Source organism: Mobula birostris, unplaced genomic scaffold (assembly GCF_030028105.1).
Source record: "Mobula birostris isolate sMobBir1 unplaced genomic scaffold, sMobBir1.hap1 scaffold_543, whole genome shotgun sequence".
NCBI lineage: Eukaryota > Metazoa > Chordata > Chondrichthyes > Myliobatiformes > Myliobatidae > Mobula > Mobula birostris.
Genome location: NW_027278273.1, coordinates 47,462 through 66,060, shown reverse-complemented (window position 1 = coordinate 66,060; position 18,599 = coordinate 47,462). Strand labels below are relative to the sequence as shown.

Genomic DNA, 18,599 nt, shown 5'->3' with positions numbered 1-18,599 from the left:
CCGGTGGGTTCAGTGTGGGGAACGGGGTCCCGGTGGGATCAGTTTAGGTGACGTGGTCCCGGTGGGTTCAGTGTGTTGAAAACGGGGTCCCGGTGGGTTCAGTGTGGGGAACGGGGTCCCGGGGGGTTTACTGTGGGGAACGGGTTCCCTGTGGGTTCAGTGTGGGGAACGGGGTCCCGGTGGGTTCAGTGTGGGGAACAAGGTCCCGGTGGGATCAGTGTGGGTGACGTGGTCCTGGTGGGTTCAGTGTGTTGAAAACAGGGTCCTGGTGGGTTCAGTGTGGGGAACGGGGTCCCGGTGGGTTTACTGTGGGTGATGGGGTCCCGGTGGGTTCAGTGTGGGGAATGGGGTCCTGGTGGGTTTACTGTGGGTGATGGGGTCCCGGTGGGTTCAGTGTGGGGAACGAGGTCCCGGTGGGTTTACTGTGGGTGATGGGGTCCCGGTGGGTTCAGTGTGGGGAATGGGGTCCTGGTGTGTTTAGTGTAGGGAACGGGGTCCCGTGGGTTCAGTGTGGGGAACGGGGTCCCGGTGGGTTTAAAGAAGGCTTGCAATGTGAGATGCCTTCCCAATTGAGCCTTACTCTACAGACAACACATCTCCCACTCCCTATGTTGGCTGTCTTCAGAAAAGGTCATCTCCCTCTTTACAGACCGTGGATTTGCTAAGGGCGTATGAAGATGGATACAAGTGTCCGTGTCCCAGTCCATCCCCAGGCGCTGTCTGACAGAGTACTCCCTGATGAACAGGCACACACCAAGACAGACATCAAACTGCCAGAAGGAGATTGACTCAGAGACAGACGCTCTTTGGTCTGCTCAAAACTTGTTGGTCTTCCAGCACAGTGAGAAGACAGTAGAGGTATGCTGCCGACTGGCACAGTCCAGGCTGAGGGAGGTACTGGAGCTCGGTACAGCCAATGCGAAGGCTTGGTGGGGAGGGGCCACAGTTCGGGCTCCTTCCACTGCCGCACACGGAGACGCTGGGTTGGGTGGAGTTGCTGCTCAAACAATGAGAGGGTTATCACCTCAGAGACATTTCATCAGGTGTTTGAGGAGATTGGGTGTGTCACCACATTCTGACGGGCTGCACCACTGCCCGGTACACAAGCTCTCATGCACAGGATCGGGAAAAGCTACGAAGGAACGCGGACTCAGCCGGCTCCCTCACGAGCACAAGTCCTCCCACCTCTAAGGACATCCTCAAAAGGTGGTGTCTCAAGAACGGGGCATCCATTGTTTGAATGTCATCGCCTGGTGCATTGCTGCCATCGAGGAGGAGGTACAGAAGCCGAAAGACCCACACTCCACATTTTAGGAACAGCTTCCTGCCCTCCGCCATCATATATATGAATGGTTCATAAACCCCATGAACAGTACCGCTCTATTCCTCTATTATTACTTTGTGTATGCATTTATTTACTTATTAATTATGGTAAGTTTCAAAGACTGCTGCAAATTTCACATTTCAGGACATTTCTCAGTGATAATAGATCTGAATCACATTGTGTTATTGAGCCAAGGTGGGGTGAGGTGGGGTGAGGAGGGTGGGGTGGGGTGGGGTGTGGGGTGGGTGTACAGTGGGGAGGGGAGGGCAGAGGTGGGTTGGGGAGGAGAGAGGTGGGGTGGGGTGAGGTTGGGGTGGAGGGTGGGCTGAGGAGGGTGTGGTGGGGCGTGGGGTAGGTGGGGAGGGGAGGTTGGGGTTGGGTGTGAGGCGGGGTGGGGAGTAGTTGGGTGGGGTGTGGTGGGTGGGGAGTAGAGAGGTGTGGTGGGGTGAGGTGAGGTGGGGAGTAGTAGGGTGGGGTGTGGTGGGTGGGAAGTAGTGAGGTGTGGTGGGGTGAGGTGGGGTGGGGAGTAGTTGGGTGGGGTGTGGTGGAGTGGGGACTAGTGGGTGAGGTGGAGTGAGGTGGTGTGGGGTGAGGTGGGGTGGGGAGGGTGGGGAGTAGTGAGGTGAGGTAGGATGGGGAGTGGTGGGGTGGGGACGGTGGGGAGTAGTGAGGTGAGGTGGGGTGAGGTCGGGTGGGGAGTAGTGAGGTGAGGTAGGGTGGGGAGTAGTGGGGTGGGGTGAGGAGTAGTGGGTGAGGTGGAGTGAGGTGGTGTGGGGTGAGGTGGGATGGGGAGTAGTGGGGTGGGGTGGGTGGGGAGTAGTGGGGTGAGGAGGGTGTGGTGGGGTGTGGGGTGGGGTGGAGTGAGGTGAGGTGTGGTGAGGTGAGGTGGGGTGGGGAGTAGTGAGGTGAGCTAGGGTGGTCCTATGTGTATTTGTGAGTTTTTTTCATGTTTACATCACATGGATGTAAAGGATGGTTTTAACCTGGTTTTTTCTCCATGTGGACACAGTCTTACCATGAATAAACTCTATTTCTGAAATTTAAAAAAAATTCCTTCGAGACCCATTCTACCCCAACACTCCCAACATCTCCTCCCACCCCAAATTGCACTTGTCACTCACACACCGAGTGGAGGTGTGGGCATTTCCCAGTAACCAATTAATCCAACCACATGGGGTGGGGAGGGAGCGGAGCAGAGCCCCCGAAGATCATGGAGATCCTTCTCCTGCTGAGTTCCCTGTTCCCCAACCCCGTGCTTGCCTCTTCCCCCCACACCCTGGCTCCACAATCCCAGAGTCCCGTGCTCCTGCTCACCTGTTGTAGGCATTCCAAAAGTGTTCGGCGTTGCCAAGGAAACGGTTGTCGGTGAGGAGGGCCCTGTAGGTGGTCACCAGCTCGCAGTTGTTGGACATTTCCTCCTGAAGTGGGGGGAGTGAGGGAAGAACAAAATGGTCAGGGAATTAATATCCGCATGTGGGCTTGCAGGAGTGACGGGCTGATTGGCCTCCTCCTTCTATGAGAGGTGACGGAGGGTGTACCAGAGGGGAGGGACCCCGCTCCATTGAGTGAGGGCCCCAGGGAGACAGTCACAGGAATATTTTGTACTGGTCTGATCTGGCCTCCCTACCAAAGGAATGCAAGATGTATGACACAGAGAGTGCAGTGATCAGTTGCTGGGACAGGGACAGGGGTAGGGCCTTGTCCCATGAGGGGAGGTTATGCAGACCGGACTTGTACTTTCTGGGGTTCAGAAGAACAAGAGGTGATCCAATTGAAAATGCTCCTCAGGTGCGGCAAGTTGGACTACATACGCGGATCCTCCCGGACTGGGATGTCCCAGAACTGGGTGAGAGGTTCTGCATCTCAGAATAAGTGGTCATCCATTCAGAATGGGGATGGGGAGAAATTCTTCCTTCCACCCCCATCGAAGGGAGCCGAATCTCTGGAACTCTCTCCTCCCACAACCCCGCCTACCCCAGCCCCAGAGGGAGATGTGTCGGTGAGTTTTAGATGTGAAGGGGGAGACAGAGTTGATGCAGGGGGCTGAGGGTCCCGCCTGGACTGACAGAATGGGATTGGGGGAGGTGTGGTGGGGGGGGATGCAGATTGGAGAGCAAGAAAGAGCAGAGGTCAAATTCTCTCCCTATCTGGAGCGGTATAGTGGCCCAGCATTTAGGGCTACTGCCTCATGTCTCTTTAGACGTGGGTTTCGATCCTGACCTCTGCCACTGGATGCATGTGTGGGTGTATGTGCATGGTGGGAAGATTGGGATGCCAGTCAGAGGGCAATGAATTCCAGGTAGTCACAAAGAAAGAGAGCAAACTTCAGGCACCAGAGCAGAAAACATTTGAGAAGTTACTTCGGGTCCTTGTGAAGGATAGCTCATGAGGTAGTTGAAGAGCAGACGGGGGGCAGAAAGAGGCTGCGGGTGAAGTTGAAGCGAGCAGTGAGCCTTGGGGACAAACCACACACAAACACACAATCAACTGGGGGGTTGGGGGAGAATGAAAACCATCAGCAAGAAACACTTACCTGACTGAAGAGGTGGGCGAGGATCATGTCGCTCAGGGAGCTGGTCAGACCCGTGATCTAAAATTAGTGTCACAGCAGATTAAAACCCAGTTAGATCCCAGCATGTAATCCACTCCTGGGTGTCTGTTATTCTATATATAAACCCCTCCCCACCTCCAGCACCCCTGGCCTGAATGCAGTCAGTGGCCACTATATTCTGTACATCTGCTCACTAATGCCAATCAAATCAGCCAATCATGTGGCAGCAACTCAATGCATAAAAGCATGCAGACATGGTCAAGAGGTTCAGATGTTGTCCAGAGCAAACATCAGATGATGTAAGTGACTTTGACCATGGATTGCTGGTGCCAGACAGGGTGGTTGGAGTATCTCAGAAACTGCAGAACTCCTGGGATTTTCATGCACAATAGACTCTAGAGTTTACTGAGAATGGTGCGAAAAAACAAAAAAAATCCAGTGAGTGCAGGTTCTGTTTGGAAAAATGCCTTGTTAATGAGAGAGAGGTCAGGAGAATAACCAGACTGGTTCAAGCTGACAGGAAAGCGACACTAACTTCAACAACTACATGTTACAACAGTGGTATGCAAAAGGCCATCTCTGAATGCACGACACGTTGAACCTTGACGCAGATGGACGACAGAAGCAGAAGACCACAGCGGGTTCCACTCCCGTACCCAATAATGTGAACCCCAAACCCTGGATTAGATTCCAGCCCATGCACAATCTTTTATTCTGTATATAAACCTCCTCCCCACCCCGTTCACCCAGTTTAGATCCCAGCATGTGACTCAGTCCAGGTCTCCTGTTATTCTACACATAAATCCCTGATCCCCTCGGTTAGATTCCAGCTTGCAAGTCCTATTATTTTTTGGGAGTTATTATTTTTATAACTCCCAATCCCAGGGATAAGCTCCTAGCCTGTACCTCCCTCCCGGATGCCTGTCCGTGTCCTGCAGTGGTCCCTACACACAGCTGACCTTACCCCTGGATTAGACCTCAGTCTGCTCCCGGCTCTGGGATACCTGTCGATGCCCTGCAGTGATCCCCACCCACATCCTGACCTTACCCCTGGATTAGACCCCAACCGGCTCCCGGCTCTGGGATACCTGTCGATGCCCTGCAGTGATCCCCACCCACACCCTGACCTTACCCCTGGATTAGACCCCAACCGGCTCCTAGCTCTCGGATATCTGTCGATGCCCTGCAGTGATCCCCACCCACACCCTGACCTTACCCCTGGATTAGACCCCAGTCTGCTGCTGGCTCTCGGATATCTGTCGATGCCCTGCGGTGATCCCCACCCACCCTGACCTTACCCCTGGATTAGACCCCAGTCTGCTCCCGGCTCTCGGATATCTGTCGATGCCCTGCAGTGATCCCCACCCACACCCTGACCTTACCCCTGGATTAGACCCCAGTCTGTTGCTGGCTCTCGGATATCTGTCGATGCCCTGCAGTGATCCCCACCCACACCCTGACTTTACCCCTGGATTAGACCCCAACTGGCTCCCGGCTCTCGGATATCTGTCGATGCCCTGCAGTGGTCCCCACCCACACCCTGACCTTACCCCTGGATTAGACCCCAGTCTGCTGCCAGCTCTCGGATATCTGTCGATGCCCTGCAGTGGTCCCCACCCACGCCCTGACCTTACCCCTGGATTAGACCCCAGTCTGCTGCCGGTTCTCGGATATCTGTCGATGCCCTGCAGTGGTCCCCACCCACACCCTGACCTTACCCCTGGATTAGACCCTAACCAGCTCCTGGCTCTTGGATACCTGTCGATGCCCTGCAGTGGTCCCCACTCACCTTCGATGCTGCCCAGTCTATCCATCCCTTGGCGTTGTGGTCGATGTTCAGCAGGACCAGCCCCTCCACGAGATCGGGGTTGAACTTCTGTGTGAAGGACAGGGTGGGGCTTCAGCCGCATGGCCCAGTGCAGATGCTCCCCACACCCCTCCCATCACACCAGGCAGAGTGGGGAGAGGGCGGGAGCGCACGCGTGGGTGAGCAAGGGTCACAATCGAGGGATTAAAGGGGCAGACGGTGAGCTTCAGAGGTGCATAGTTGGAAGTGGGGGGAGGGGAAGGGTGGGGTTAGGGACTGGAATGGGCAGGGAGGAAGGCAGTGAGTGGAGGGGAGAGTGAGAGGGTAAAGGGGAGAGAGGGGAGAGAGGAGGAGGAGTGGAGGATCAGGGAGGAAGGCAGAGAGTTGAGGTGTGAGGGTAAGGGGGATAGAGAGAGGGGAGAGGGGTACGAAAATGGGAGGAAGAGGTGTCATAGTGTCATCGAGCACCTACAGGCCCTACCCATCCAGTCCATGCCAATCTATTAATCTGCACAGTACCATCAACCTGCACCCAGACCTTACCCCTACATACCCATCCCATCCATGTACCGTTCCAAAGTGTTGAGATTGAACCAGCATCCACCATTTCTGCTTGCAATTCGTTACACACTCTCACCACCTTCTGAGTGAAGATCCCCCTCATGTTGCCCTTTAAACATTTCACCCTTCACCCTTAACCCATGACCTTAAGCTCCAGTCTCACCCAAGTTCAGTGGGAAAAACCTGTTTACATTTACCCTTTCTATACCCATCACAATCTCGTATACTTTTATCAAATCTTCTTATATTCTTCAATAAACTCCTAACCTATTCAAACTTTCCAGATAACTCAGGTCCTCAAGTCAAGGCAATATGCTTGTCAATTTTCTCTGTACTTTTTCAACCTCATATATATTCCAATACGGAGGGAGGGAGAAGATGGCGGCGCGACACAGCGCGCGTAGCCTCTCCGGTGAAATTATATCGTATTTGTAAGTAGGGTGCCGTGCACAATTCTGATTTGATGGAGGTAGTCATGAGAGCACGGAGGAACATCTGGAGTAACTTCTGAAATGCCCGGTTCGCTGCCGCTGCTACTGTGCGATCGAGAATCTCTGGAGGGAAGGCCCCAAAATCCCCGGCTTTGCCTGCTGCTAGCGACCGGGGTTGGGGTCGAGGCGTTCGGCAGAGATGGTGCTCGGGGCTCAGTGTCGGAGGGCTGGTTGGAGCTCGAAGTTTTCTGATGACTCAGAGTCGGACTGTGGTCGGGCATGGCAGGGAGAGTTTTCTTCCTTCTCCCATCTGCGTGAGATGTGGGACTTTCGAGAGACTTTGAACTTTTTTACCGTGCTCACAGCCTGTTCTTCAAGTTATGGTATTGCTTGCACTGTTGTAACTATATGTTATAATTATGTGATTTTTGTCCGTTTTTCAGTCTTGGTCTGTCCTGTGTTTCTGTGATATCACACCAGAGGAATATCGTACCATTTCTTAATGCATGCATTACTAAATGACAATAAAAGAGGACTGCGTGTCCGCATAATCTAATATCTTTCCTGTAGGTATAAAATTAGGTTATTTATTTGTAGGTAGCTGACCAAAAATATACACAATACTTCAAATTAAGCCTCACCAACGTCTTAAATGACTCCAACATAACATCAATACATACATTTATGAAGACCAATATGTCAAAAGCTTTCTTTACGACCCTATCTAACTGTGATCCCACTCGCAAGGAATTATGGATCAGTATTCCCAGATCTCTCTTCTACCACACTCCTCAGTGCCCTACCGCTCACCATGTAAGTCCTACCCTAGTTTGCCTTCTCAAAGTTTATTACCTTGCACTTGTCTGCATTAAATTCCATCTGTCATTTTTCGGCCTATTTTTCCAACTAGTTCAGATCCCACTGCAAGCCATGATAGCCTTCCACACTGTCACTGCACCCCCAATCTTGATGTCACCCATAAATTTGCTGATCCAGTTGACCACATTGTCATCCAGATCATTGTTATAGATGATAAACAACAACAGACTCAGCTCCAGTCCCTGCTGCACTCCACTAGTCACAGGCCTCCAGTCAAAGGGGCAGCCATCTACCACCACACCCTGGCTTCTCCCGCAAACCAGTTGTCTCATCCAATTTACTACCTCATCTTGAATGCCGAGCGACTGAACCCTCTTGACCAACCTCCCACGCGGGTACTTGTCAAAGGCCTTCCTAAGGTCCATGTAGACAACATCCACTGCCTTGCCTTCATCAACTTTCCTGGTAACTTCCCTGAAGAAGATTGATTGAACATGACCTACCATGCACAGAGCCATGCTGACTATCTCTAAGAAGTCCCTGTCTGTCCAAATACTCATAAATCCAGTCCTTTAGAATACCTTCCAATAACTTTCCCACTACTGATGTCAAGCTCCCCAGCCAATAATTTTGTGGTTTATTTTTAGAGCCTTTCTTAAACAGCAGAACAACATTGGCTATCCTCCAGGCCTCTGGCACCTCACACGTGGCTAAGAATATTTTAAATATCTCTGCTGGGACTCCTGCACCAGTCTCCCTCTGGGCCCAAAGGATCACATTTATCCACACTAACTTTCCTCAAGACAGCAAACACCTCCTCCTCTGAATAGAGTCCATAACCTTTTTGCTGCTTTGCCTCACTACTGTGCCCATCTTTTGAGTAAATACAGAGGCAAAAGATCCGTTTAAGATCTTCCCATCTCTTTTGACTCCATGCATAGGTACCATTCTGACCTTGCAGAGGACCAATTTTGTCCCTTGTTATCTTTTCGCTCTTGCTGTGGTACATTGGGTGAAAACTTCGCTGTTTCTCTAGCAATTGTCTGTTTTCACAAGGCTGAGTGGTTAGCTTGACGCTCGACCTCGCATGCAAGGAGCCAGCCGGGTTCAAACACTACTGGCCGGCGATGTTATCCTTTTGCTCATAACGTACCTTGAGATTTTCCTTCACCTTGTCTGCTGGAGCAACTGCATGCCTTCTTAAATGTTCGTCTGCATTTCTTATATACCTGAAGTACATCATGTGCTTGCCTATACCTGCCTTGCACCTCCTTTTTTTTGTTATCAGGCCCTCAATATCGCTTGAAAATCAAGGTTCCCTGAGCCTGCTATCCATGCCTTTCAGATGGAGCAGAAGGGGGAGGGAGAGGGTGGTGGGAATGCTGAGGGAGACTCGGTGGGTGTAGACGGGGAGTGAGCGAGTGAGGAGTCGTGGGCGAGGGGTCAGGGGGTATGGAGAAGGAGCAGAAAGTCGGGAGCAGCCCAGACTCACCGCGAACATGGCCAGGATATAGGCTCCAGCGCCCACTCCCACTCCAATAATACTCCGGAAGCTGGGGAGAGAGGCAGAGGGGTTGAAACATCCTTCCCACCATACTTACACCTTTCACCGCCCACTTTAATCCCCCCCCCGCAGAAACCCTCCTCATGCTGATTTGAGTTTTGCAGTGGCCCTGACACTCGGCTTCTGTGTCAGCCTCCACACTGCAGTGTGAGAACCGGCCCCCCCTTTCTACCCCCCATCACCCTCCCACTGAGGACACCGCCCCTCGATCCTCACACCATCCTCGCACTGAGTTAAAATATCAGCCTCAAGACCTGGGAGGGAATTAACATATCATCCCCTCCAACTCCACTGCACAACCCAAACCAGGAGGATCTCTGGAAGGGAAGGGCACATGGGGGGTTGGGGGGTGGGAGGAGTGAGAGAGGAGAGGAGAGGAAATTCTCTCCATCTTCACTACTCCATCTCACCTCCTTTCATCTGTTCCTGTCCCTCTCTATCGTCCCCTTCCCTTCTCCCATATCCCCACCACTGATTACCCCATCCTCGCCCCAACCCCTCTCTTTCGACCCATTACTCTCCCTCCACACCCCTCCAGTCCCCTCTCTTCATTCCCTATTTCTTACTTTTCTCTCTTTCGAATCCCAGCTCTTCTGTCTCTTTCCCTCACCCTTTACTTACTCTCTCTCTGTCTAACTCCACAACTACTCTCTTTTCACCACCCTCCTTCTCACGTCACCCCCTCTATCTGTCTCCACCTCCTCCCACTTTCTCTCTTCACCTCCTCTCTTGCTTCACTACCCCTCCCTCTCTCCCCACCACTTTCCCCTCTCTTTTTACCCCGCTATTTTCTCAACTCCCCCTTCTAACTCCCCTCCCCCTCCCTCTCCTCACTCCCACTCATCTCCCCTCAAACCCCACCCTCTACTCCCCCTTCCCTCTCTCCTCACTCCCCCTCCAATTGCCCCTCACCTCACTCGACCCTCTCTCCACAGCCTACCTCCATTCAGCTTCCTCTCTCTGCTCACTCCACCCCTACTTCACTCACCTATCTCCACACCCCACTTTCTTCCCCCTTCTTCACTACCCCTTCTTTCTCCACCCACCCCCTCGCTCTCTCGTTCCTTTGCTGAATTCCCTCACTCCGATGCCTCCTCAGTGAGAATACACCCTCACCCACCCCCATCCGTGTTTAAAGGCTGCTCTCTAGTCTGGATCTCCATGGGATCAAGCTCTCTCCTGGAATTCCCCTGCCTTCCTCTCCAGGACTTTTCCAGCCTCTGGAGAGCAGGGGATCAGGGACGAGAGGTGATCATCCAATTGTGGATAAAGGTGGCCAGAGAGTGGCTCAGGAAAAGTTCGGGTGCAGGGCGGGACAAAACTTACTTGAAGTACTGTAGTACACAGGTTAACATCTCACAGAGCTGTTCCATCGAAGGGTACTGGTACCTGGGAGAGAAACACACACCATCCGATCATCCAGGGACAGGGTCAGACACAGGGTGAGGCTCCCTCCACACCATCCCGTCACACACTCCCAGGGACAGGGTCAGACACAGGGTGAGGCTTCCTCCACACCGTCCCGTCACACACTCCCAGGGACAGGATCAGACACAGGGTGAGGCTCCCTCCACACCGTACCATCACACACTCCCAGGAACAGGGTCAGACACAGGGTGAGGCTCCCTCCACGCCGTCCTGTCACACACTCCCAGTGACAGGGTCAGACACAGGGTGAGGCTCCCTCCACACCGTCCCATCACACACTCCCAGGGACAGGGTCAGACACAGGGTGAGGCTCCCTCCACACCGTCCTGTCACACACTCCCAGGGACAGGATTAGACTGAAATGACCTTGGGTTGTAGGCTCTTTCCTTCATGGCCGAAACTTCCTCTGCACATCTGCTGTATCCAGCCCTAGCAGTACCCGATCAGTTTCAAAACAATCCCCCCCACCATCCTTCTGCACTCTTGTCGAGGTCTGGCCCCGAGACATCAAAGACTCCTCATACATTAAGCTATTCATCTACAGAAACATTCTTGTGAACTTCCTCTGGACTCTCTCCAGGGCCAGCACTTTCTTTCTTAGATACGGGGCCCAAAACTGCTCACAATATTGCAAATGCTGTCTGAGCAATCCTTCCAAAAGCTTTCAGCTGGCCTTCCTCTCTTACGGAATACTGACATCGAATGCTAATTGACAGGGTACTGAAAAGCTTGGGTTAGAGGACACATGGAGGGGATGATTCCATCAGTGGGATAGTCTGGGATCCAAGGGCACAGCTTCAGAAACTCCTTTATAATGCGGGCGAGAAGGAATTTGTGAATCTGTGGGGTTCGTTCGCATAAAGGGAGGAGAAGGTTACATCACTGGGTGTATTTAGGGCACAGCCTGAAGGGGTCTTGATCAATGAGGAGTTAAGGATTATAGGGAGAAGACAGGAGAACAGAGTTAAAAAGAAACAGCAGTGATTGAATGATGGAACAGAATCGATGGGCTGAATGGCCTAATTTGCTCCTACGTCTTCTGGTCTATTGCATTTGTCTTCTTCACTACCGACTCAACCTGTAATTTAATCATGCGGGAATCCCCAATCCCTGGATTCTCACGCCATTTAGAAAGCAGTCCCTGCATGCCGGAGCGAGGTGGAGATCAGTAAATCATAACAGCATTTCCCTCAGCGTCAGAAAAACAGTGACTTCGGGAGGGAGGTTGGTGCACGTGCTCCTGCATACATGAACAGAGCTGAGGATCCACTCAAATTTGCCTACCAACACAACAAGGGCGATAGCAGATGCCTTTTCATAGGCTCTTCACTCAACCCTGGAACATCTGGACAGAAAGGAGTACTCTTCATTGGCTACAACTCAGCATTCAATACTATCATCCCCTCAAAACTAATTTATGAGCTCCAAGACCTAGATCTTCAACTTCCTCACTTGCAGTCAGTTCGGATTGCCAACAACTTCTCCATAATCACCCTCAGCACGGGTGCACCATGAGGCTGTCTGCTCCACTCACTTTACACCTACGACTGTGAGGCTGAGCACAGCTTCAATGCCATATTCGTCTGCTGATGACTCCGCTGCCCTTGGCCTAATCAGAGGTTAGGAGGGAGATTGAAAATCTGGCTGAGCGATACCACAACAACAACCTCTCACCCAAGGGCAGCGTGACCAAGGAGCTGATTATTGACCACAGGAGGAGGAAGCCGGGGTCCATGAGCCAGTCCTTATCGGAGGATCTGAGGTGGAGGGGCTCAGTAAGTTTAAGTTGCTCGGTGTTATCATTTCAAAGGATCTGTCCTGACTGCCATAACAGAGAAAGCACAGTAGCGCCTCTGCTTTCTTTGAAGTTTGCAAAGATTTAGCATGGCAAGCTTCTATAAATGTGTGGTGGAGAGTATGTTGACTGGTTGCATCGCAGCCTGGTACAGAAACACCCATGTCCTTGAACGGAAAGCCCACAAAAGGTATTGGATATGGACTAGTCCATCAAGGGTAAAACCTTCCACAGCATTGAGCACATCTATATGGAGCGCTGTGACAGGAAAGCAGCGTCCAGGCTTTGCTCTCTTCTCCCTGCTGCTATCAGGAAGGAGGTACAGGATCCTCAGGACCCACACCACCAAGTTCAGAAACAGTTATTACCCCCTCAACCATCCGGCTCTTGAAGCAGAGGGGATAACTTCACTTTCCCCATCACTGAACTGTTCTCATAAATTCTGGACTCACTTTACAGGACACGTCATGTTCTCGATATTTATTGTATGTACATTTATTTTTCTCCTTTTTCTAATTGGCCCGGTTTGTTTGCCCATCCTGTTAGGTGCAGACTTTCATCGATTCTACTGCGCTTCTTGTATCTACTGTGAATGCCTGCAAGAAAATGAGTCTCAACGACAAATTTACTTTGAACTTTGAAAATAATGAGAGGTATAGATAGGGTGACTGCTTGTAGGCTTTTTTCCCCCATCAGGTTGTGTGAGAATAAAACTAGAGGTCATAGGTTCAGGGTGAAAGGTGAAATATTTAAGGGTAACCTGAGAAGAGCCTCTTTACTGAGAGGGTGCTGCAAGTGGACTGGTTGATGGGGGTTCATTCGTAACGTTCAGAAGAAGCTTGGATAGGTACGTGGATGGGAGGGGTATGAAGGCTATAGGATTGGTACAAGTAGATAGTACTTGGCATATACTAGATGGGTTGTGTTTCATAGTTATCTTTGATTCTCTGTATCTCGGTATATGAGACGGTAGTAATTCACATAGGTGGGCATATTTCTGCGCTCAAAATTAGCCAGGTTTTAGGCCTGGCACCTTCCTTGGAGCCCATGGCACAAGAACCTCCCCAGTGCTGACTCAGGACTCACCTCAGGCTTCCAGGTCCATAGGCTACACTCCGATTTAGGCCTAGCCCCCACCCCGGCCCCACCCACAGGCTGTGGGCCAGGGTCAGTGGGGTGGGACCTACTTAGGGATTCGGCTACACGAGTGGGTAGGACGGAAAGGACAGGGAGTCAGTGGGCCGAGGGCGACTGTGTTCTGCAGTCCGACCTTCTGCTCCCTTCATGGGGCCAGAGGAAGCTGTGTTTGGGAGGGTGGAGATTGGGGCGGGATCCAAATCAGGGCACTGAGCTCTGGGCTTTACTCACCCAGTGGGGAAAGGGGCAGCTCCTTCCTGCTGCCCAGGAGCATCGATGTGACACACGACAAAGTTCTTGGTGATCTCCAACATGTCCTCAAACTTGAAGAGGCTGTTGAAACAAGTCTTATCTGCACAGGGGAGGGGGTGGAGGAAGAAGACGGCCATGAGTCCATGAGGGAGGAAGGGAATCTCCCACCACACACCCTTTTCCTCTCTTTCCCCAATTCCCAACTCCCCCTCCCCGCTAACCCTGCGGACCAGACTTTGCTCAGCCCACAACCTCCCCCACCAGGACTCCAATTCGAAATGGCCCCGGGGGGTCTCAATATTCCCTACCTGATACACCCCACCCCACAGTGCTCCCCCTCTGCCACCCCTCCACATTGCTCCCTCCTCGGCCACTGTCCAACAGCGCTCCCCCCTCGCAGCCTTTCCATCCTCACTGCCCACACAGCCTGCAACAGTCCCTCCTCACTGCCCCTCCCATGGTGCCTCCTCCTTGCCCCCACAGTGCTGCATCATCACCATCGCTATCCTCCCACCTCACTCTCATTCCCTCCTCACCATCCCTTCCCCTGGCACCCCCTCCCCACTGCCCATCACTGGCACAGCACCCTCGCCACCCCTCCTGCATTGCTCCCTCCCCTCTGCCCCTCCCCAGCACTCTCTCCACGTACGGTTCAGTCCAACGTCGTGGTAGGTGAGGATTGCTGGACGGTTTCCCCGGGGGGAGCCATGGATGGTCACGTGCACCGACCCGAAGGGAGTCTCGACATCGTACTCCTGGGCAAAGGAAGAGCATGAAAGGATGTTGAGGTGTGAACGGAGAAAGAGAAAGGAGAGAGAGAAGGAGGGAGAATGGGAAGAGAATGGGAAGAGAAAGGGAGGAGGGAGAGAGAGGAATAGAGAAGGAAGAAAGGAGGAGGAGAGGGGGAGAAATATAACTGGTGAGGGAATTAATCTGATAGCAGAGAAAAGCAGGCCCTATAAGTTCATCCATCTGTCTCATTCACTCACTCTCTCCCTCTCTCTCCTTCCTTCTCCTTGCATCTTTCCAGTCTGCTGCTCTCTGTCTCCCTGCACCTCTTCCTCTCTGCTATTGCCACTCTGTACTGCTCTGTATCCCTCTCTCTCTCTACCCCCCCGATTCTCTTTCCTCTCTGCTGCTACCTCTCCATCTGTCTGTCTCTCCCTCTCTCTGTGTCTGTCTGTCTGTCTCCCTCTCCCTCCCTCTCTCCCTCCCTGCATCTCTTTCCTCTCTGCTATCTCTCCATCCCTGTCTGTCTCTCCTTCTCTCTCTGTGTCTCTCTCTGTCTCTGTGTCTGTCTGTCTGTCTGACTGTCTCCCTCTCTCCCCTCTCTCCCTCCCTGCATCTCTTTCCTCTCTGCTATTTCTCCATCCCTGTCTGTCTCTCCCTCCCTCTCTCTCTCTCTGTCTCTCTGTGTCTCTGTCTCTCTGTGTCTGTCTGTCTCTCTCTCTCTCTCTCTGTCTCTGTGTCTGTCTGTCTCTCACTCTGTCCCTCTCTCTCTCTCTGTGTCTCTGTGTCTGTCTGTCTCTCTCTCTGTCTCTCTGTGTCTGTCTGTCTCCCTCCCTCCCTCTCTCCCTCCCTGCATCTCTTTCCTCTCTATCTCTCCATCTCTGTCTGTCTCTCCCTCCCTCTCTCTCTCTCTCTCTCTGTCTCTCTGTGTCTGTCTGTCTCTTTCTCTGTCTCTCTCTCTGTCCCTCTGTGTCTCTGTGTCTGTCTGTCTCTCTCTCTGTCTCTGTGTCTCTGTCTCTCTCTCTCTCTTGTCTGTGTGTGTGTGTGTGTGTCTGTCTCTCTCCCCTCCCCCATCTCTCTGTCTCTCTCTCCCCCCCCCCATCTCTCTCTCTCTCTGTCTGTGTGTGTGTGTGTGTGTGTGTGTGTCTGTCTGTCTGTCTCTCCCCCCTCCCCCCATCTCTCTGTCTCTCTGTCTCTCTCTCTCCTGGACACACCCACTCTCCACCACATCCAGCCGGGAATTTGCTTGCTGGTGTGACATTCCCCTCTGAAGGTGGACCGACCATCTCAAACAGCAAGTCGATTTTCCCTGAGTCACTTCTCGTCATCCGCTTATTCCGGGAGTTTAATATACTGTACCCCTCACCAAAAACTCTCTCTCTCTTTTCCCCAACCTCTTTTACTCTGTCTCTCTGTCCCTGCCTCTCTCTCCCTCTCTCCCTGACCCCACATCTCTCTCTCTCTTTCTTCCTTTACTTGTCTGTCCCTCTGACCTTTCCTCCCCTGCTCTCCCTCTCCCCTCTCTTTCTGTCCCCCTCACTCTCTTTCCACACCTGTCTCCTCCCTCTTTCTCCCCATCTCTCTCTCTCTGTCCCCACCTCATTCTCCCACCCCCCCCATCTCTGTTCACCTCTCTCCCCTGTCTCTCTTTCGTTCACTCTCTCTGCCTCACCCCTGCATGCCGATTGATCCCATCTGCCGGTCTCCCTCCCCAAGGACCCCCTCCCTCTTCCTACACTGGACACCACGCACTCCGACCCCCCCATCAGGTTCTTGCTCTCTTGCCAGTTCCCTGTGGTGACTCTCAACTCCTCCCAGCGGACAACCCCTCTGTGGAAGGGGGAGAGCTCCCCTCACCCCCACCCCACTAACCCTCTCGCACCGCACCCGGTCCTCCCTCTTCTCTGGCTGAGGAGCAGAAGCCAGAAAACCAGAGGACAGTGCAAGGTCACTGGAGTGTCCTAGGCACCTCAGTCACCACCCTCCCCATCTGGGACAGGCCGAAGGGCAGCCTGTAGGGGAGATGGGCGGGAGTGGGGGGGGGGCCTTCCCTTGTCCCAGTCCCAGTCCCAGTCCAGGAGAGTCGTACTCACCCCAGCCCAACGTTCCAACATCGTAATCACGAAGACAGATGGCTGAGACAAAATAGTTAATGCAGGGAGGGTTCTCTGCCTCTCTCTCTCTCTCTCTCTCTCTTCTCTCCCTCTCTCTGCTTCCTTCTCCGTCTGTCTCTCTTGCTTTCTCTCACTCGCGCGCACGCGCGCACACACACACACTCACACACTCACACACACTCAGACACACGTCAGTAAACCAGCCTCGGTCTCCTCCCCTCTGCCTACTGATTGGTTCCAGGTCTGGGACCACTCTCTGCTCGTGCTGGGTCAGGAATGGACCAGATTTCAGGGACAGTGTGATAGTAACTCCTCGGACCTTGTTCTGTCCCTCAGTCCACCCCCACCCCTACCAACCTGCGTGGGACACAGCAGTGTGGAGAGGGATGTGGGGAGTGGTGACCTCAGACACCATTCACAGTCCCCACCTCTGTCGCACAGGGACTGAGGTTCAGGACTCACTCGCCTTCTAGTTGAATACACCACTCCCTCCTTTTCCCCTGCCTCGCATTTCACTCCACCTCCCCTCCCTCTCAATACTCCTCCCTCACCCCCTCTCTTCCTCTCTACACTTTACCCTCCCTCAGAACTCCCCTTTCACTCTCAACTCCAACCCTTCCTACACCCTTCACACCCACTGCAACCCCTTCCCTCCCTCACTCTTCACCTCAGGCCTCATCCCACCCCACAAGCTGGGCTCCCTCTTCGTCTGCCCTACCACTCAGCCCCTGCCCTACCTCCTCAAGACGAGGGGGACCCAGGTCGGGAGGTTTACCCAGAAATATTAGCTGCAGAATCAAGCCAGTGACCCTGAAAGTCAAAGCCAGCAGTTATTGGCCCTACCCCTCCTTGTCCCTTGACCAGGTCAGCAAGGTCAAAGGGCCTTTAAGGGGCCAACACGCACAGGTCAGCCCTAACCTAGAGTCACGTGGTGAACCAAACCAGGTCTGGGCAGGAACTCACTGATTATGGGCAGGATTCAAGACCACTCGGCCCCTCCCCAATCTGCTTTCCCTGTTCAACAGGATCACAACAAACCTCCTCGTAACCTCAACCCTGCTCCCACCCCCTCATTCTCCCTGCTTCTCCCCCTCTCATTCCTTATTATCTGAATGGTGGCCGATTAGGAAAAGAGGAGGTGCAACGAGACCTGGGTGTCATTATACACCAGTCATTGAAAGTGGGCATGCAGGTACAGCAGGCGGTGAAAAAGGCGAATGGTATGCTGGCATTCATAGCAAGAGGATTCGAGTACAGGAGCAGGGAGGTACTACTGCAGTTGTACAAGGCCTTGGTGAGACCACACCTGGAGTACTGTGTGCAGTTTTGGTCCCCTAATCTGAGGAAAGACATCCTTGCCATAGAGGGAGTACAAAGAAGGTTCACCAGATTGATTCCTGGGATGGCAGGACTTTCATATGAAGAAAGACTGGATGAATTAGGCTTGTACTCATTGGAATTTAGAAGATTGAGGGGGGATCTGATTGAAACGTATAAAATCCCAAAGGGATTGGACAGGCTAGATGCAGGAAGATTGTTCCCGATGTTGGGGAAGTCCAGAACGAGGGGTCACAGTTTGAGGATAAAGGAGAAGCCTTTTAGGACTGAGATTAGGAAAAACTTCACACAGAGAGTGCTGAATCTGTGGAATTCTCTGCCACAGGAAACAGTTGAGGCCAGTTCATTGGCTATATTTAAGAGGGAGTTAGATATGGCCCTTGTGGCTACGGGGATCAGGGGGTATGGAGGGAAGGCTGGTGCGGGGTTCTGAGTTGGATGATCAGCCATGATCATAATAAATGGCGGTGCAGGCTCGAAGGGCCGAATGGCCTATTCCTGCACCTATTTTCTATGTTTTCTATGTTTCTATGTTTACCCTTCCTCTCTCCTTCATCTCCCCTTCCCTCTCTACCTGCAATCCCTTTCTCCCTGACACTTTCCTTTCCCCTCTCCTTCCCACTCTCTCCCCCTTCTCCCTCCTTCCCCCTCTTTCCCCACCTCTTCACCCTCCCCTCCTCTCTCCTCCTTTCTCTCCCCTTCTCTATTTCTCCCTCCTACCCATCTCTCCCCTCCTCTTCTCTCTCTCC

At 52.8% G+C, this 18,599-nt stretch overlaps 1 protein-coding gene across 1 annotated transcript in view; it reads right to left on the bottom strand.

Moving 5' to 3' along the window:
* Nucleotides 1-789: 789 nt before the first annotated feature.
* The window catches only part of LOC140193369 (protein NDRG2-like), a 24,048-nt gene continuing 6,238 nt past the window's right edge, over nt 790-18,599 (bottom strand). Inside the window, exons 3-10 of the mRNA XM_072250695.1 lie at nt 14,319-14,424; nt 13,649-13,769; nt 10,384-10,446; nt 8,986-9,046; nt 5,665-5,751; nt 3,858-3,914; nt 2,639-2,742; nt 790-997 (exon numbers count right to left, since the gene is read on the bottom strand). Coding sequence (XP_072106796.1) covers nt 790-997; nt 2,639-2,742; nt 3,858-3,914; nt 5,665-5,751; nt 8,986-9,046; nt 10,384-10,446; nt 13,649-13,769; nt 14,319-14,424 — 807 coding nt within the window. The remainder of the gene's footprint in view (nt 998-2,638; nt 2,743-3,857; nt 3,915-5,664; nt 5,752-8,985; nt 9,047-10,383; nt 10,447-13,648; nt 13,770-14,318; nt 14,425-18,599) is intronic.